Source organism: Umbelopsis ramanniana (genome assembly GCF_025399195.1).
Source record: "Umbelopsis ramanniana AG unplaced genomic scaffold K450scaffold_64, whole genome shotgun sequence".
Taxonomy (NCBI): Eukaryota; Fungi; Mucoromycota; class Umbelopsidomycetes; order Umbelopsidales; family Umbelopsidaceae; genus Umbelopsis; species Umbelopsis ramanniana.
Window position 1 is genome coordinate 38,967 of NW_026252150.1, and position 15,543 is coordinate 54,509.

At 44.8% G+C, this 15,543-nt stretch overlaps 7 protein-coding genes across 7 annotated transcripts; 3 read left to right on the forward strand and 4 right to left on the reverse strand.

The window, feature by feature from the left end:
* Positions 1-6: 6 nt before the first annotated feature.
* K450DRAFT_256827 (uncharacterized protein) lies at positions 7-1,184 on the reverse strand. Its single transcript, XM_051591566.1, has one exon. It carries the CDS (start codon positions 1,161-1,163, stop codon positions 96-98), a length of 1,068 nt encoding a protein of 355 aa, XP_051441457.1. The 5' UTR covers positions 1,164-1,184; the 3' UTR covers positions 7-95.
* Position 1,185: 1 nt separating this feature from the next.
* On the reverse strand, positions 1,186-2,784 carry K450DRAFT_256829 (uncharacterized protein). The gene has a single exon (XM_051591567.1). It carries the CDS (start codon positions 2,603-2,605, stop codon positions 1,475-1,477), a length of 1,131 nt encoding a protein of 376 aa, XP_051441458.1. The 5' UTR covers positions 2,606-2,784; the 3' UTR covers positions 1,186-1,474.
* A 1,142-nt stretch (positions 2,785-3,926) lies between these two features.
* K450DRAFT_283439 (uncharacterized protein) lies at positions 3,927-5,231 on the reverse strand (the record flags this gene model as incomplete). Its single annotated transcript, XM_051593476.1, has 1 exon — positions 3,927-5,231. The coding sequence occupies one exon, from the start codon at positions 5,229-5,231 to the stop codon at positions 4,251-4,253; it is 981 nt and encodes a 326-aa protein (XP_051441459.1). The 3' UTR covers positions 3,927-4,250.
* Positions 5,232-6,999: 1,768 nt separating this feature from the next.
* On the forward strand, positions 7,000-8,678 carry K450DRAFT_295543 (uncharacterized protein). The gene is made up of 4 exons (XM_051593614.1): positions 7,000-7,127; positions 7,202-7,495; positions 7,560-7,796; positions 7,869-8,678. The coding sequence occupies exons 1-4, from the start codon at positions 7,044-7,046 to the stop codon at positions 8,181-8,183; spliced, it is 930 nt and encodes a 309-aa protein (XP_051441460.1). The 5' UTR covers positions 7,000-7,043; the 3' UTR covers positions 8,184-8,678.
* An 895-nt stretch (positions 8,679-9,573) lies between these two features.
* K450DRAFT_256835 (uncharacterized protein) lies at positions 9,574-13,664 on the forward strand. Its single transcript, XM_051591568.1, has 5 exons — positions 9,574-9,623; positions 9,691-10,032; positions 10,127-12,643; positions 12,734-13,344; positions 13,436-13,664. The coding sequence occupies exons 1-5, from the start codon at positions 9,600-9,602 to the stop codon at positions 13,440-13,442; spliced, it is 3,501 nt and encodes a 1,166-aa protein (XP_051441461.1). The 5' UTR covers positions 9,574-9,599; the 3' UTR covers positions 13,443-13,664.
* K450DRAFT_256840 (uncharacterized protein) lies at positions 13,533-14,377 on the reverse strand. Its single transcript, XM_051591569.1, has 2 exons — positions 14,095-14,377; positions 13,533-14,029 (listed from the first exon to the last, which is right to left on the reverse strand). The coding sequence occupies exons 1-2, from the start codon at positions 14,330-14,332 to the stop codon at positions 13,578-13,580; spliced, it is 690 nt and encodes a 229-aa protein (XP_051441462.1). The 5' UTR covers positions 14,333-14,377; the 3' UTR covers positions 13,533-13,577.
* Positions 14,378-15,114: 737 nt separating this feature from the next.
* K450DRAFT_274699 (uncharacterized protein) lies at positions 15,115-15,519 on the forward strand (the record flags this gene model as incomplete). Its single annotated transcript, XM_051593136.1, has 1 exon — positions 15,115-15,519. A coding segment is annotated over one exon (405 nt), but the record flags the coding sequence as incomplete, so codon positions are not given.
* Positions 15,520-15,543: the final 24 nt, after the last annotated feature.

Here is a 15,543-nt window from a genome sequence, read left to right on the forward strand (position 1 = left end):
AATTACTAATGGTGATAAATATGACATATCAAATATTTTAATGATGAAGAAAAGTACTTCCTATTTTTATTTTGCTATCCCCTTACAAACGTATATTATACCTTCTTCTTAAACGAAAAGAATGCTACTATTGGGTTCATTTTTGGCTGAGAAAAGTTTAGAGACGACTTGGCCCAATTCATAGACCGCTTCTTCGTTATGCCTCGGACTTTTCCATGCAGAAGCTGCTCGCTAAAGTTCCATAGCTTGATGGCATTTTCTTCATCGAGAGCGTCTGGTCGAGCAAGTTCGTTGTGAACTTGCGCATCTTCGAGATATGAGCCATTTTGGTCGACAATAGTGGGGTCAAAAGCCGCAACAATATGAGTCGCACTACCAGCTTCAAGCGACTTCCATTTAACAGCAGTAAGATCAAAAGCATTGCCCTTCCAATCGGTTACTCCATCTTTCAAAACCTGGGCAATGTCAAAGTGCCGCAATAAATTGGTCTGTACGCCACCAGGGTGGAGACTAAATGCTAAGAGACCTTGGTCCTTATACCGTCGACTGAGCTCCTTGGAAAACAAAATATTGGCGGTCTTGGATTGTCCATAGGCGTGAAAATTATTGTAAACTTTGCCATCTGAGAATCCAGGGTCATCATATCGAATTGGGCACAACCAGTGGACCGAGCTAGAGACATTGACGATGCGAGGAGCTCCAGTATTGGAAGCCAAGATGCGTCCCATGATGAGGTTGGTGAACTCGAAAGGACCGAGATGATTAACTCCAAATTGTCCTTCGAATCCGTCTTCGGTTTTGAAATAGGGTGGCGCCATAATGCCAGCATTGTTGATCAAGACATCAATAGGTTCACGGTAGCTGTTTACTTCCTTGGCGGCTTTGCGTACGGATTTAAGTGATGCTAGGTCCAGTATCAAACCTCGAAGAGGGGCATTGGGGAACTCGGCTTTGATCTTGTCCATGGCCTCTTGAACGCTCTCTTGCTTTCTACACGCAAGAATGACCAACTTGGGATGATTCTTGCAAATCACTCTGGCGCTTTCACATCCAATGCCTCCGATGGTAGCGCCAGTGATTAAGACCGTTTTGCCTCGGATATTATTTGATAGCACATCGGCCACTTCTTCTGCTGTGGTTTGATCTGTGAATTGGTTAGTCATGATGGATGTAGCTAACCAAATTTTTTTAAAGCGTTAGATTTTTATACTAAACGGACTTGATTTCCCCCCACTTTGTTCTTTGACTGTGTGATTGTTACACTGCACCCACCCATGAGCCTGCAAAACAAGCAAATTTCCAGTGCCTATCACTTTCCACCTATGGCAGTCCGGACCTTCAGGGGCAGTAGACTCGAAGCACGAGCTCTACACAAGATTACCCAGGAGTATTCTTTTATTATATATAAGCATCAATATATGGCTAGACGATTGTTCAAAATATGATGTGGCGCTTATGAAAATCAGGAGGTTCGCTAACACTGTGCATTAGTGTGTCTCGAGAAGGTACCGTTGTTGATAATGCCTTCCGATATCAGTTGCTCAAATGACCATACATCAGAGTTGATGTTGTTCTTGAGTGCCCACATGGTTGCTCCGGCAGCTTTTTGGTAAATAGAGACTTGAGTATCCATGAACTTGCGTAGCCAGGCATCCGACGAAGCCACACCAGAAGCCAAAGACCACTCTCCTTCCAGAACAGGCAGATGGAAGCTGTTATCCGACGACTTTGCACAGATTTGAGAAATAATTTGATCTTGATTGCTGTTGGGTGGGAAAGCCCAGTAGGGATGGAGGTCGATGACAGCGTTAGCCGGGGGAGGTAAAAAGCTACTCCAAGCACTTAGGCCTTTGAAAGCGTCGTGGAACATCATGGGAACTTGATAAGCGGAGGCGTGGATCTTGGTATAAGCTTGTGAATAATAGCTCTTCAATGTTGTCAGTTGAGCATCGCTGGATGTGCGAGGTTCATTGGCAGCTTCGATGGAAGAGATTTGGCTTCTTAGATTGGAAGGTAAGCCGTTCATCCAATCCACCACGGCTTGAACAGTTTTAAGGCTGCGCTGTACGTTATAATCGGTATAGAAGTTGATCGAACCAATGTGGCCAGAGTGGGCTTCACCATTTTGAGAACCGGGCAAACCATGTAAATCGATGATCGCATTGATTTTGTATGTAGCGCAATATCCAAGAATACGTTCGATTTGGGCCTTTTGTCCGGTTGCTACATAAGGTTCGCCAGAATCAGGGGTGATAAATGCCCAGTATCCAACAGGGATACGCACATGGTTAGCGCTCACGCTAGCGAGCTTTTGAAAATCGCTCTCGGTGATCCAGCTGTTCCAGTGTTCCTGCAACGCTGCGGCCGGGTTGCTTGCCTGCTGTGCAAATGTCCACTCGTCATTAGCATTAGGTGCGTATTTGTCAAAAATGGTAGAGTCCATCCATTTCTCGAGAATAAGCCAGTTTCCAAGATTAGCACCCCATGCTTTCATAGTCCAGTAGTTCCAAGCAGTGCCAGACCGCTTGGTGAGAGGAACACCTTGTACAGCCGTCAAGAACCCTAGTCCAGCCACCAAAGCACCTGTGAAAGAGAATGATACCATAGCCGAAGTGAAGAGGATTGGTAGTGATGCATTTTACCAGCCAACCACTCGTGTTCCTTATATACACTGGAAAAAACGCTTATGACTTCATGCATGCTCTGGTGTCGCCATGTAATGTAAAAGGGCCATGTTAAACACCAGCTTCCCGCCTTATTTCATGAGCATAATTTACTCATTTCCAGAATCCCGCTTCGGTTGCGACAGATCTAGTCCGTTCAATAAATGAAAATTACTTACTTTTGTTACACAGCATCCCACTCCAGCAAGAACCCTGCCTTTCCTACTGTTCAACCTACCTTTACCTGCCGGTACTTTCACGTTACATTGACAATTAGGGCCATGTAACAGACGCTTTTGTGGTAAAAGTATCAAAGTAGGAAATACTACTGACCTGGATTACCGGGCTGAACCCTGGTAGTAAGAGTGGGACATGGTACTCTGCTTTCATATGCAAAAGATCGGTGATGCCACATTTTTTGTATGAACATGTAGGTTTGAACAAAAGATCCTCACCTGAAAGAGAGTGAAACAACTTCAATACTATTTTGATTGTCCTCGCCATTATAAAATCGGTTGAGCGAATGCTTCTGGCGATCATTTTCAGGGAAAATACTTGAATGGACGAGTTGGTCTGATGATCGCTCGTGGCAATGTGAGAAGATGCACCAAATGCAGCCGATCGGAATATCACACAATATGAGAGGCGACGGCTCCAGCAATCAGGTAGTCTATATTTCATAATGGCCATTTAGTACTCTATCACAACAAAATTTTGCGGTGCTTCAACTTTCCAACTTACAGCAGTTCGCGCATGATGATAAACAAATTGTAGTGTAGTTGGTCAGTGAAGGACCCTTTTCCTTGTGAAACAACAATGACCCGGTGTAAAAGGTAAGGAAATGGTGGGTATTACCTGGAATAACTACAAGTCATACCTTCCAGCAACCTTGATTTTGATCAAATCCGTATAGCGAATTTGTGTACCGGGTGATATTTCTTGGCTGGACGGGAGGGCTGGACAATAACTCGTATTAATAAAATCCTACCTCTATTGTACATGGTAAGACAGAGTGCTAAATAGAGCTTGAACATGAATTTCCCGTCCTTACACGCCCAGTTACCTTGTGTCCGCCTGCATTATCACCATTTGGTCATCGAATACCACCGCACCAAAGATACTTTTGGAAATTAGGACCCTCACACAGTGGAACCATGATATGGAGTTTGCTGGTATGAATCGTAAGCCTCAACAGATGCTAGGGTTTGGAAGGCGGGATGAAAACAATACGCACGATTTGCATAACATGTAGCACAAGCGAAAATTTAATATCATTTCATTTTCGCCACTGGGTTTCGGAATACCGCTAGTCTTGTCAGCGCGCACCATTTGTAAGTGATTATTTCATGACAAAGATAGTAGATAGTCATCTGCTAGAGTGCATTTATTTAAAACATCAACGAAGTGGAAGAGTAGTGGCGAACTTACTATTGAGCTGTAGGATCCTCATCGGTCCTCAAATGGTTTGCCAGCACACTCTTAAAAATCTATATACACTGTCAGCCTTCCCTTTTTCAAACGCATGCGTATGGAGAAATCGTGAATAGCCATGAGAATTTCTATACCATGGTAAATGACCATAATTTTTTAAGCCAGCGGGAACTTTTGTCCAACCATATCCTCGCTAAGTGACCACAGTCGTTGTGCAGCGTCGTCATCGAGAGCCCAAGACTTTACAGAAGACACGTCGACTTGTGCGTTGTTCAAAAACAAACCAGATTGCTCTTTGATGGATGGGTCAAATGCCGCAACAACGGTGGTGGATGCGCCTTGTTCGACTGTCTTGCGATACAGAAATGACTTGAACTGAGGTGTGATTATGGAGTTGCCTTGAAAGTCAAGCATTCCGGCTTTCATTTCAACATCACGATCAATGTGTCTCTGAAGGTTGGTGTCGATACTTCCAGGATGAAGACTATACGCAAGCAAGCCCTTATTGTTGTAACGATTACTCAATTCTTTGGCGAACAGTATATTGGCCGTCTTGGATTGGCCGTACGCAACCCATTTTTTATAAGTCTTGCCCTCAGAAAATGCGGGATCGTCGAACATGATAGGTGCGAAATGGTGCCCTGAACTGGCAACATTGACAACACGAGGCTCTCCAGTAGTAGACTCCAACATTTTTGAAAGAATCAAGTTGGTAAACACAAAGTGCCCAAGATGGTTGCATCCAAATTGTCCTTCAAAACCGTCTTGAGTTTGGAAATATTCAGAGGCCATGACTGCAGCATTGTTAATCAGGACATCAATAGGTTCTTCATAGGCATTGACTTCCGCGGCAGCTTGTCGAACGGACTCCAGACTTGCCAGATCAAGGATAACGCTGCGAAGGTTGGCAGTCGGGGTCTCTTGCTTGATGTTTGCAATAGTCGTATCTATGGATCCTTGACTCCTACCAGCTAGAACGACGAGAGCTGCTCCATACTTGGCGACAACGCGAGCTGTTTCGCTACCCAGACCACCCCATGTGCATCCGGTGATCAAGACGTGCTTCCCTTTAATCTGAGATGCAAAGACGGAGGCAGCTTCTTCGGCTGTGGTATAGGGTCCGAAATTTTTTGACATTGTGTGAATGGTTTGTTGGTTGGGGTCAATTGGGATCAGTCCCTTTCGTATAAATACTGATTTCAGTCTGATACTTTTTGTGCATTACTCCGAAAAAAGCTCTTTCCAGTTGCCAAACGAGGCACACCAGTGCCTTCTGTATTTTCGGGCCGTCGGTAATGGAATGTGCCGGGCTGCGGATAGCCAATCAGCCTCTAAAGCCGACTGCATTACGATCAGATCAAAAGTACAACGGAAGGCTATGCTGCTGCGTATTATTAATGTAAATGACGATAGTTTCCAGGAACAAAACGAATGAAATAAACATAATATATGTATTATGCTGTGGATGTAAACGTCATTTAAGCGTTTGTGGTGTGTGTCATAGCACTATGGTGATAAAAACAGCTGCCGGTGTTAACAGTTGATTGTCGCAGTTGAGGACTGTCTGGCGAATTTGAAGGTAAAAAATATGAAAGAAGAACGAGAATCAGTATGCCAACGTAGCGCTTTCGTTCACATCACTGTAAGCTTGTTCGGTTGATATATTGCAGTATCTACTTTATTTTTGTGTAAAGTTCCATCATATTACGCTTTGCGAAGATTCTCATATCACAGCTTATTTCGTTAGGATACTTTTTTTTTATTTTACCAAAATTTATATCCGCCCATCGCTGGTCTGTTTGGTCAAGTCCTTCACAACAATCAATTAGTTATGTAGCTAATCGTCTATAAATCTGTTTATAACTACAATATTCAAACTTGAGGAATCACGGCAACAGGAGATCTTCTCAAGGATACGACTATTATTATAACCTACATTCCCTTATTTCCGTCATGGCGGATGTCCATTATATGACTATATCCGTTGGAGACATTTTGTGGATCATTCGTCCGGTCTGCTTTGGGACCGCCATAGGCATACGTGTCCCTGCGGAGCTGTAAGTCTCGGAACATATATGTACCGACTTTGCTATTCGTAAACAGACAGTATTTAAAAAACGCAATGCATAAAACTATATGGATTTAGAGTTGTGAAACATACATTGTTAACGATTGTAATTGTACTTGACAAATCTGCAATGTGGAGTACCTATAGCGTTTACTATCTTTACCAAATTTGTTTGTCGCCAATAACGAGGCAAAGGCAAAACATAGCGCCGGCACATCATCATGGGTTAGCAAGACGTATAACATGCCTTTGATGGATAATGGAATTCCTCTGAAGCCCAACATGCAAGCCGATCAAAGTGTAGTGATTTTGTTGTCTCTATCGAGAATGCAAACCGGTCATACGAATGACACTGCCACGGTATTGTTTGCTATCAGAGACCTTCATCCAAGCTGTGTATAGCTACGTAGTCAGTTAGTAAACCACTTTAAGCGATATTCATCATGACAATTGGAACAGTAGTCATTGTTTGATGCGCCGTATATTAACTGAAAGAATCGAGCGGGGAAACATTAAATCTTGGAAAAAGTTTTCGCCTGAACGTATGGGCCAGCTGCACTAACGTATACAAGCATCAGATTAAATAGGACTATATCAAATAGCTTGGGGTTTCTATTAACTTCTGAAAAAAGGCTACTGTTTAAATAAATAGAAACGGAAGGACCGGCCTGCTTCATCCAAGACATCAATGCGTGTACCGTAGCCTGCTCTTACGTTAGCCTCATCTGCGCGCACAAGAAGGGTTACGCGGCTCTTACGGACTTTGAAAATACCTAAATCTCTTATAAGTGGGAAGTATCCTGCGATTTTTTTCTTTTGTCACAAAACAACCGACGCAACAAATCTAAAAACACAAAAGGCAACAGTAAAAGGCGACATAAATGGTGATGAAAAAGCATTTTGACCTCGATATGATCCCAGACATGTCAGGAAAAGTATGCATAGTTACGGGAAGCAACACAGGAGTGAGCACATGCATACTTGGCATCGAAAATTTGCTGAGATCGAGTGCCTTATCCTTTTTTTTTTTTTATGTTAGATTGGCAAAGCCTGTGCAATGGAACTCGCAAGCAAAGGAGCTCACGTTATAGTTGCTTCTCGTAACTCGTCAAAGGGACAAGAAGCTGTAAACGAAATCAAGGCTAAAACTGGTAATGACTTGATAGAATATTTACAACTCGACCTCTTGTCCCTTGCTTCTGTGACAAAATTCATTGAGGAAATCAAAGCAAAGAATCTGCCGATTCATGTTCTTATCAATAACGCTGGAATCATGGCCAATCCTTTCACGCTCTCCGAAGACGGTATTGAGTCACAGTTTGCAACCAATCACGCAAGTAGTCTATTTCATTACGCCTTTCTCTTTGCATCCAAGCTTACACACAATGAATTTATAGGTCGGCCATTTTTACCTAACCACCCAGCTACTCCCCATCATTAAACAAAGCGCACCCAGCCGTATCATAAATGTCAGTTCCAACGGACATCGCTTTATTCATTGCTATGGACTGCAGCTTCCAGAGCTGAACGACGAAAAGAAGTACTCTCCTTTCTTTGCGTATGGACGCTCTAAAGCCGCCAACATTTTGTTCACCAGAGAGCTCAATCAACGGCTAGAAGCAGAAGGCATTACGGTTTAGTAGCATTTACTTACGCTTTTACAGATTTTGTCCACTCTCTCCTAACAAAGTGCCTCTCCTTTGCAGAACGTCTATGTAAATGCCAATCATCCTGGGTTTGTAGACAGCGATCTACAACGCAACACCTCTGCGATCGTTAAGTCCATTCTCCGCAAATTGATTTTGATTAGCAGTAAAGATGGCGCCATTACTCAACTATACCTTGCCACCAGTCCTGAGGTGGAGAGACATGCTATCAAAGGCAAATATTACATTCCATTTGGGATGGAAAAAGACCCTCATCAGGAATCCAGTTCCCAGGAGAACCAAACCGCTCTTTGGGACTATACCGAAGCCCTTTTGAAAGAGAAGATACCCAACTATCCTGGTGCTGGAATTTAGTCCTACTCCATTCAGGTAATGTCATAGAGTATGATAGAGCTTGTACCACGGACCGCGATAATAATCTCCAACATAGAATGCCACTTACCTATTAATCCGTCGTTATGCCATGTTATCAATAAATGTATGTTGCTGAAATGGATGGCCTCGTGCTTGACGTTGTAATATGTGGAAATGGCGCGTGCCGTCCAACCTGTCACAAAGATGCGGCACTGACCAAGCGGCTGTTTTCAAGCGTGTTGATCTCACATAGTCTGAAGTAGCCATGGGGCAGTAACGTCAAGGTTCAGCAAGACTCCCACCCAAGAAAAAAGGGTTGAGTTACCCAGTGGGAGGCTCCGATTATTAGCCCTTGGCTTTGCTGTGAATCAGCCATAATACCATGGAAAAGCCCGCATGTCCGCTAACGATCGTAAAATAAAATAAAAAAGTTTCAAAGAGGAAGAAACATCACGCCATGTATTGTGAAAACGATGCCCTTTGCTTTGCAACCCTTATTTCCACCCCACAGGAACTTGCCCCTTACCTCAACGTTATTCGCCCCAAAACAAAAAAAAAAAAACCATGAGCGATCATTTGGGAGATAAGATAAAAAAATAAAATTTTGGTTGGTTGCAATTACAGTGGGCGGAGCTGGGCTGTTCGGGAGGACCAGCGGGCAGTCAATTATTTGTCCCAAAGAATAAGCTTGTGGAAAACCTTGAACGGTGATGGTAACGTACCCGCGGGTAGGATAAAGTGGATGCAAAAGCAATGATGATGGAGATGATGCGCGATGGGCGGATGATCAGGGTGGAAAGCATCTTACTTACCAAGGATCGTAAGCGATGAGCAGATGAAAAGCTAGTGACTGCTGTTCGGTGTCATAGTCCTCCACTGCCTTGAACTGTCAAAAAACCTTAGCGATCTATGGCACGCATTTACGTCCCAAAAATTGCTGTCTTTCGTACCGAAGCCATTGGGGATGGTGATACCTTGTGGGTTTTTATCCCGTTTTCCAGCTTTTTTCACTTTGAATAGAATCTACCATGACATAAAAAGTGAAGGAGGAAACGATATTCGGGTTGGGTTGGATGATAAGGATAGTTACGCGTGGTGGTTTATATTGTAAGCTGTCTGGCGGGCTTCTTTGGTGTGAGAGCAGAGCATCTCTTCGGGTTGGGGCCTAGCAGTCACTGAGACCCCAAAATGCGATGAGGACGCTGATCCGCGGTTGTGTTTCCAAAAGTAGTAATCACCGAATGTGCCGTTTGAATCCGTACAGCATTAAGAGGGTTTTAAAGTGTGTTTCGATACAAAGATTTGGCAGGCAGGCATCCCCAATCAATGGTGATTTTTTTTTAGATATAAATCAGTTTCTTTGGGCCCAGCTTCCTTTCTTTTTGTTATTCTCTTTTCCATCTTTCATCATCTGCTATGTCGGCAAAGGCTATTCGAGAAGTAGGTGCTGGCAAATGCTGAAACAGTATGACACGCGTAAATGCTAATGTGGTTTATTTTTCTTTAGTACGACGGAAAGCTTTTGCTCGCTTATCACCTTTTGCGCTCACCTACCGTGGCTGCATCTGGAGATAGCAAGAGTCTTTTTGCTCCCCCTGCTACCAAGTTGGCTCATATCAATGTTGATACTGCTATTCTTTACAAGCAAGGTCAAGCTGCCTTTGACAATGCTCTCAAGCAGCAACTCGACAACCTCGAGGTCACCCACCCATGGCTCCTCACTGAGAAGTTGGTCGCTAAGCCAGATCAACTTATCAAGCGCCGTGGTAAGGCCGGTCTTCTTTCCTTGAACAAGGACTGGGCCACCTCCAGACGCTGGATCGAAGAAAGAGCTGGAAAGGAAGTCCAGGTAAGGAAAAATTTCCAGGAGCGTGTGAGCTTGCCACTGGAAGGAAAGGGGGCTGTGAAAGGCAAACAACACGCTAACGCATAACGCTCTTCAGGTTGAGAAGACTGCCGGTTTCCTCAAGACCTTCTTGGTTGAACCCTTCGTTCCCCATCCTTCTGACACTGAATACTATGTCTGTATCAACAGTGAACGTGAAGGTGATAACATCCTTTTCACCCACGAAGGTGGTGTTGAAGTTGGTGATGTTGACGCCAAGGCCATGAAGCTTCTTATCAAGGTCAATGACAGCTTCCCCTCTGCTGAGGCCATCAAGCAGACTCTTCTCAAGGATGTTCCTGAATACAAGCGTGATGTCTTGGTTGACTTCATCACTCGTTTGTACTCTGTTTACATTGATCTCAACTTCACTTACCTTGAGATCAACCCTCTGGTCGTCACTGAGCCTACCAACGGTCAAACTCCTCAAGTCTACTATCTTGATTTGGCTGCCAAGCTCGATCAGACTGCTGAATTCGAGTCCGGTCCCAAGTGGGCTGTTGCTCGTGCTCCTTCCAACATTGGTCTTAGCGCTTCTGCCTCCGAACAAAACGTTGACCAGGGTCCCCCTATGGAATTCCCTGCTCCTTTCGGTCGTGAACTCACCAAGGAGGAAGCATACATCCAAGAGTTGGATGCTAAGACTGGAGCTTCCCTCAAGTTGACTGTCTTGAACAAGGATGGTCGTATCTGGACCATGGTTGCTGGTGGTGGTGCCTCCGTCGTCTACTCTGACGCCATTGCCGCTCTTGGTTTCGCCCATGAACTCGCCAACTATGGTGAATACTCTGGTGCTCCCACTGAGACTCAAACCTACGAGTACGCCAAGACCATCTTGGACTTGATGACTCGCGGTAACGTCAACCCCGAAGGCAAGGTCTTGATCATTGGTGGTGGTATTGCCAACTTCACCAACGTTGCTACCACCTTCAAGGGTATCATTCGCGCTCTTACTGAATTCAAGCACGATTTGATCAACCACAAGGTCCGCATCTTCATCCGTCGTGGTGGTCCCAACTACCAAGAAGGTCTTCGTGCTATGCGCCAACTTGGAGAGACTCTCGGTGTTGATATCAACGTCTTCGGTCCCGAAACCCATATCACCGAAATCGTTCCCCTTGCTCTTATTGGCCAACCTTCCGGTTCCAACACCAACCAGCAGTCACTCGGAAACTCCGGTAACTTGTTCCAAGATCAGATCTTCGGTAACAACAATGCCACCAATGGTCAACAAGCTTCCAAGCTTGCCATCGCTGAAGAGACTGCCCCCTCCACTCCCGTTGAGCGCACCGTCGAGGAAGAACAACAGAAGAACAACCGTTTCTCTCCTTTCAGCAACAAGACCCGTTCCTTCATCTATGGCATGCAACCTCGTGCCGTCCAAGGTATGTTGGATTTCGACTTCATGTGCAAGCGTGATGGTCCCTCCGTTGCCGCCATGGTCTACCCCTTCGGTGGTCCCCACGTCCAGAAGTTCTACTGGGGTACCAAGGAAACTTTGATTCCTGTCTTCACCTCCCTCAAGGATGCCGTTGAGAAGTTCCCTGATGTCGACACCGTTGTCAACTTTGCTTCTTGCCGTTCCGTCTACTCTTCTACCAATGAAATCTTCGAGTTCTCTGACAACATCAAGACCGTCTCTATCATTGCTGAAGGTGTTCCTGAACGTCGTGCTCGTCAAATCTTGCACGAGGCTGAGAAGCGCAATGTCCTCATCATTGGACCTGCTACTGTTGGTGGTATCAAGCCTGGTTGCTTCAAGATCGGTAACACTGGTGGTATGATGGATAACATTGTCGCCTCCAAGCTCTACCGTCCCGGTTCCGTTGCCTATGTCTCCAAGTCTGGTGGTATGTCCAACGAATTGAACAACATCATCTCTCGTCACACCGATGGTGTCTACGAAGGTGTTGCTATTGGTGGTGATCGTTACCCTGGTTCCACCTTCATCGATCACTTGCTTCGTTATGAACAAGACCCTAACTGTAAGATGCTTGTCCTTCTTGGTGAAGTTGGTGGTGTTGAGGAATACCGTGTTGTTGAGGCTGTCCGCAACGGTACCATCAAGAAGCCTGTTGTCGCCTGGGCTATTGGTACTTGCGCCAAGATGTTCACCACTGATGTTCAATTCGGTCACGCTGGTGCTCTTGCCAACTCTGATCTCGAGACTGCTGATGCTAAGAACAAGGCTATGCGTGCTGCTGGTATCATTGTTCCCGAAACCTTCGAGAAGCTTCCTATCGTTCTCGAAGAGGCTTACCAAAAGTTGGTTGCCAGCGGTGTCATCGTTCCCAATGCTGAGCCTGAGGTTCCCAAGATCCCCATTGATTACTCCTGGGCTCAAGAACTTGGCCTTGTTCGTAAGCCTGCCAGCTTCGTCTCCACCATCACTGATGATCGTGGTCAAGAACTCTTGTACGCTGGTATGAGAATCTCTGATGTCTTCAAGGAGGATATTGGTATTGGTGGTGTCTTGTCTCTCTTGTGGTTCAAGCGCAGACTTCCCGACTATGCTTGCCGTTTCATTGAAATGGTTCTCATGATGACTGCCGATCACGGTCCCGCCGTCTCCGGTGTAAGTAGAATATGACAGTGTGGGGAGTTTAAATGATAATAAGGGGAGTAAATGCTAAACAATCTACCTTTTCTTTTTTTTATCTTTCAGGCTATGACTACCATTATCACTACTCGTGCTGGAAAGGACTTGATTTCTTCCCTCGTCGCTGGTCTCTTGACCATTGGTGAGCGTTTCGGTGGTGCTCTTGATGGTGCTGCTCGTGAATTCACCAAGGCTTATGACAGTGGTTTGACTCCCCGTGAGTTCGTCACTCAACAGCGTAAGGCTAACAAGTTGATTCCTGGTATTGGACACAAGATCAAGTCTCGCACCAACCCCGATTTGCGTGTCGAGCTTGTCAAGGACTTTGTCAAGAAGAACTTCCCCTCTACCCCCATCTTGGACTATGCCCTCAAGGTCGAAGAAATCACCACCTCCAAGAAGGACAACTTGATCTTGAACGTTGACGGTTGTATTGCTGTCTCTGTTGTCGATTTGCTCAGAGAGTCTGGTGCCTTCTCTCGTGAGGAGAGCGAGGAATACTTGCGCATCGGTACCTTGAACGGTCTTTTCGTCCTTGGTCGTTCCATTGGTTTCATTGGTCACCACTTGGATCAGAAGCGTCTCAAGCAAGGTCTTTACAGACACGGTTGGGATGATATCTCATACCAAATCAAGGATCTCGAGCCTCGTCGTGTTATGGTCCAGGAGAGCAAGGAGTAAATTTTCTCAACCCCCCTCATCAATGATCTCTTTACTTTAGGAAATATTTTTGTTTAATTCTTCTGTCATTCCCACTCTTTCCTTCAGTTTGTGAACCTGCACATATCATTCTAGATTCCGTCGTCGTCGTTCTTTTTTGAGCAATTATTTTTCTCTTTTCACTTTATAATGTATAATACAAAAACAAAGAATCCAATATCAACCCGTCGTGTTTGCACATGTAGCTTCACTACAACTCACTATACCCACTATCGGTTTCTTCGAAACATCCTCGCAACAAGAGTGCCGATGCAGCAAAGAGTAAGCCAAACGTGATACCTACGATGGATTTGCCGTTGCCTGTATCGGCTTGAATATGGGGAAACTCCAAGTTAAGGATCTGCTTGCCGTTATCATAAAGCATGGATACCAAGGTCAGAAGAATCATGGCCAGGGCTGCACCCAATAGGGCCAAAAAACCTCGTGCGTAAGCCTTGTCCTCGACTTTTTTGGTGGTGACTCGGGCTATGGCCACCAATGGGGCGCTGATAGAGCAGATCAAACAGAGGAAAGCAGCTGCGACAATTTGAGGGTTATGAAGAGGCGTAGCTGTGAATAATGGTTGGGTTGCTGGGTCCATAGTAATCTGATCAGCAAACATCTGTGGATAGGTAGCGTTGAACAGGTTCGCTGTAAAAGTATCTTCGGGAAAGAAGGGGTTAAATACATATCAGACGGTATAGAACGACAAGCAGGCGTGACCGTACCTATTGGGTATAAAATAACGTTGTCAAAATAACAGGCCGTCTGACCCGCTTGCACTATGCAATGGTACCGCCACCCATAGTACACATCGATAGCCCCACTTGTGAATTTCAAGAAGTAAATGCGGAGCATGCTTGGCGAGCTGCATGAGAACAGACAAAGGAAAATCAAGACGGCTGCAACTAAGCATAGAAATGCTGCAAACAGACTACGTCTGGACCTGGTCCTATAGAAGCGCATTTGGCCAGTGAAGGAGGGATGAAGAGAGGAATTGGCTGGTGAGGTAAGGATTAACGAAATAAGTAGCCACACAATTTTTTTTTTCTTCAATTTGCTGAGGTTCAGGCCATTTTTCCTTTTCTTGCTCTTTTTGACGGGTTCAGAAAAATATTGATCCTTCTCCGCTTCATGGCCGACTATCAAATTCAATGTTTGATTCTCCATAAAATACTCGAACAAGTGGATAGCCAAGTAGCTATGTAAATCGGCTATAGTCAAGGATTAACTTGATTTCGGTACGGTCTCACTGCCGATTACAAAGTTTGCAAACATTGATCGATAGTGCTTAAGAGCGGTTTTAACGCAAAGTTTTACTTGCAGCATATCCGCAAATAGGTGGTCCCAAATGTGCAATCGTTCGTCATCTTTATAAAGATTCGATGTGGATTAAACGACAAATTCTGTCCAGCTATGTATAAAGACTAATTGAAATGTTGACAACCTGTCGAATTCACTTCAAATTGATGTCTTCGTACTATTTTGGACTTGGGGATTTTATGAGTGGGTGAATGAGTGATGCTCGAGTGCATAGAGCACTATTGAAGAAAAGTAAGCATCTTTCATTAGAAAGGTACGCTGAGAAATCAAAAATCTTCTTACGCCAAACCTTTTTTCCAGTTCACAAAGCCATAGACGAATCAAATGATGCTAAGTTGTCGCACAAACGCTGATATTTCAACTCGATGGTGCGCACTCAGCCGCAGTGCTCCTCTCTTTTTCCCTCTGTCTCTCTTCCTTTTTCTATGCAATCTAACGATGCTTCTGGCCATGAAAAGGAAAGAGATGAAGTTCAGGCAACGGAAGGTGACCAGTTGATAAGCGATATCTCGAGTTCCTGTGAATTTGGCAGTGATGCTGAAGGCGAAAGTTTTATTCGCGCTCAGTGGTTTGATGAAGTAGTCAAGGCAGATACCGATAATATTAGAAGGTTACTGCAACTTGGTGCCGACATTGGCTGGGAGGATTTTGAAAAGAGGACTGCACTTTACCTGACTGTAAGAAGTGGACACAAAGAAGTAGTAGACCTGCTAATCGAGCATGGTGCGGCTGTTGACGCAAGAGACGAGGATTCAGATACCCCACTTCACTTGGCTGCAATGGAGGGACACAAAGATGTAGTAGACATGCTAATCAATCATGGTGCAACTGTTGACGCAAGAACTAAGATACTA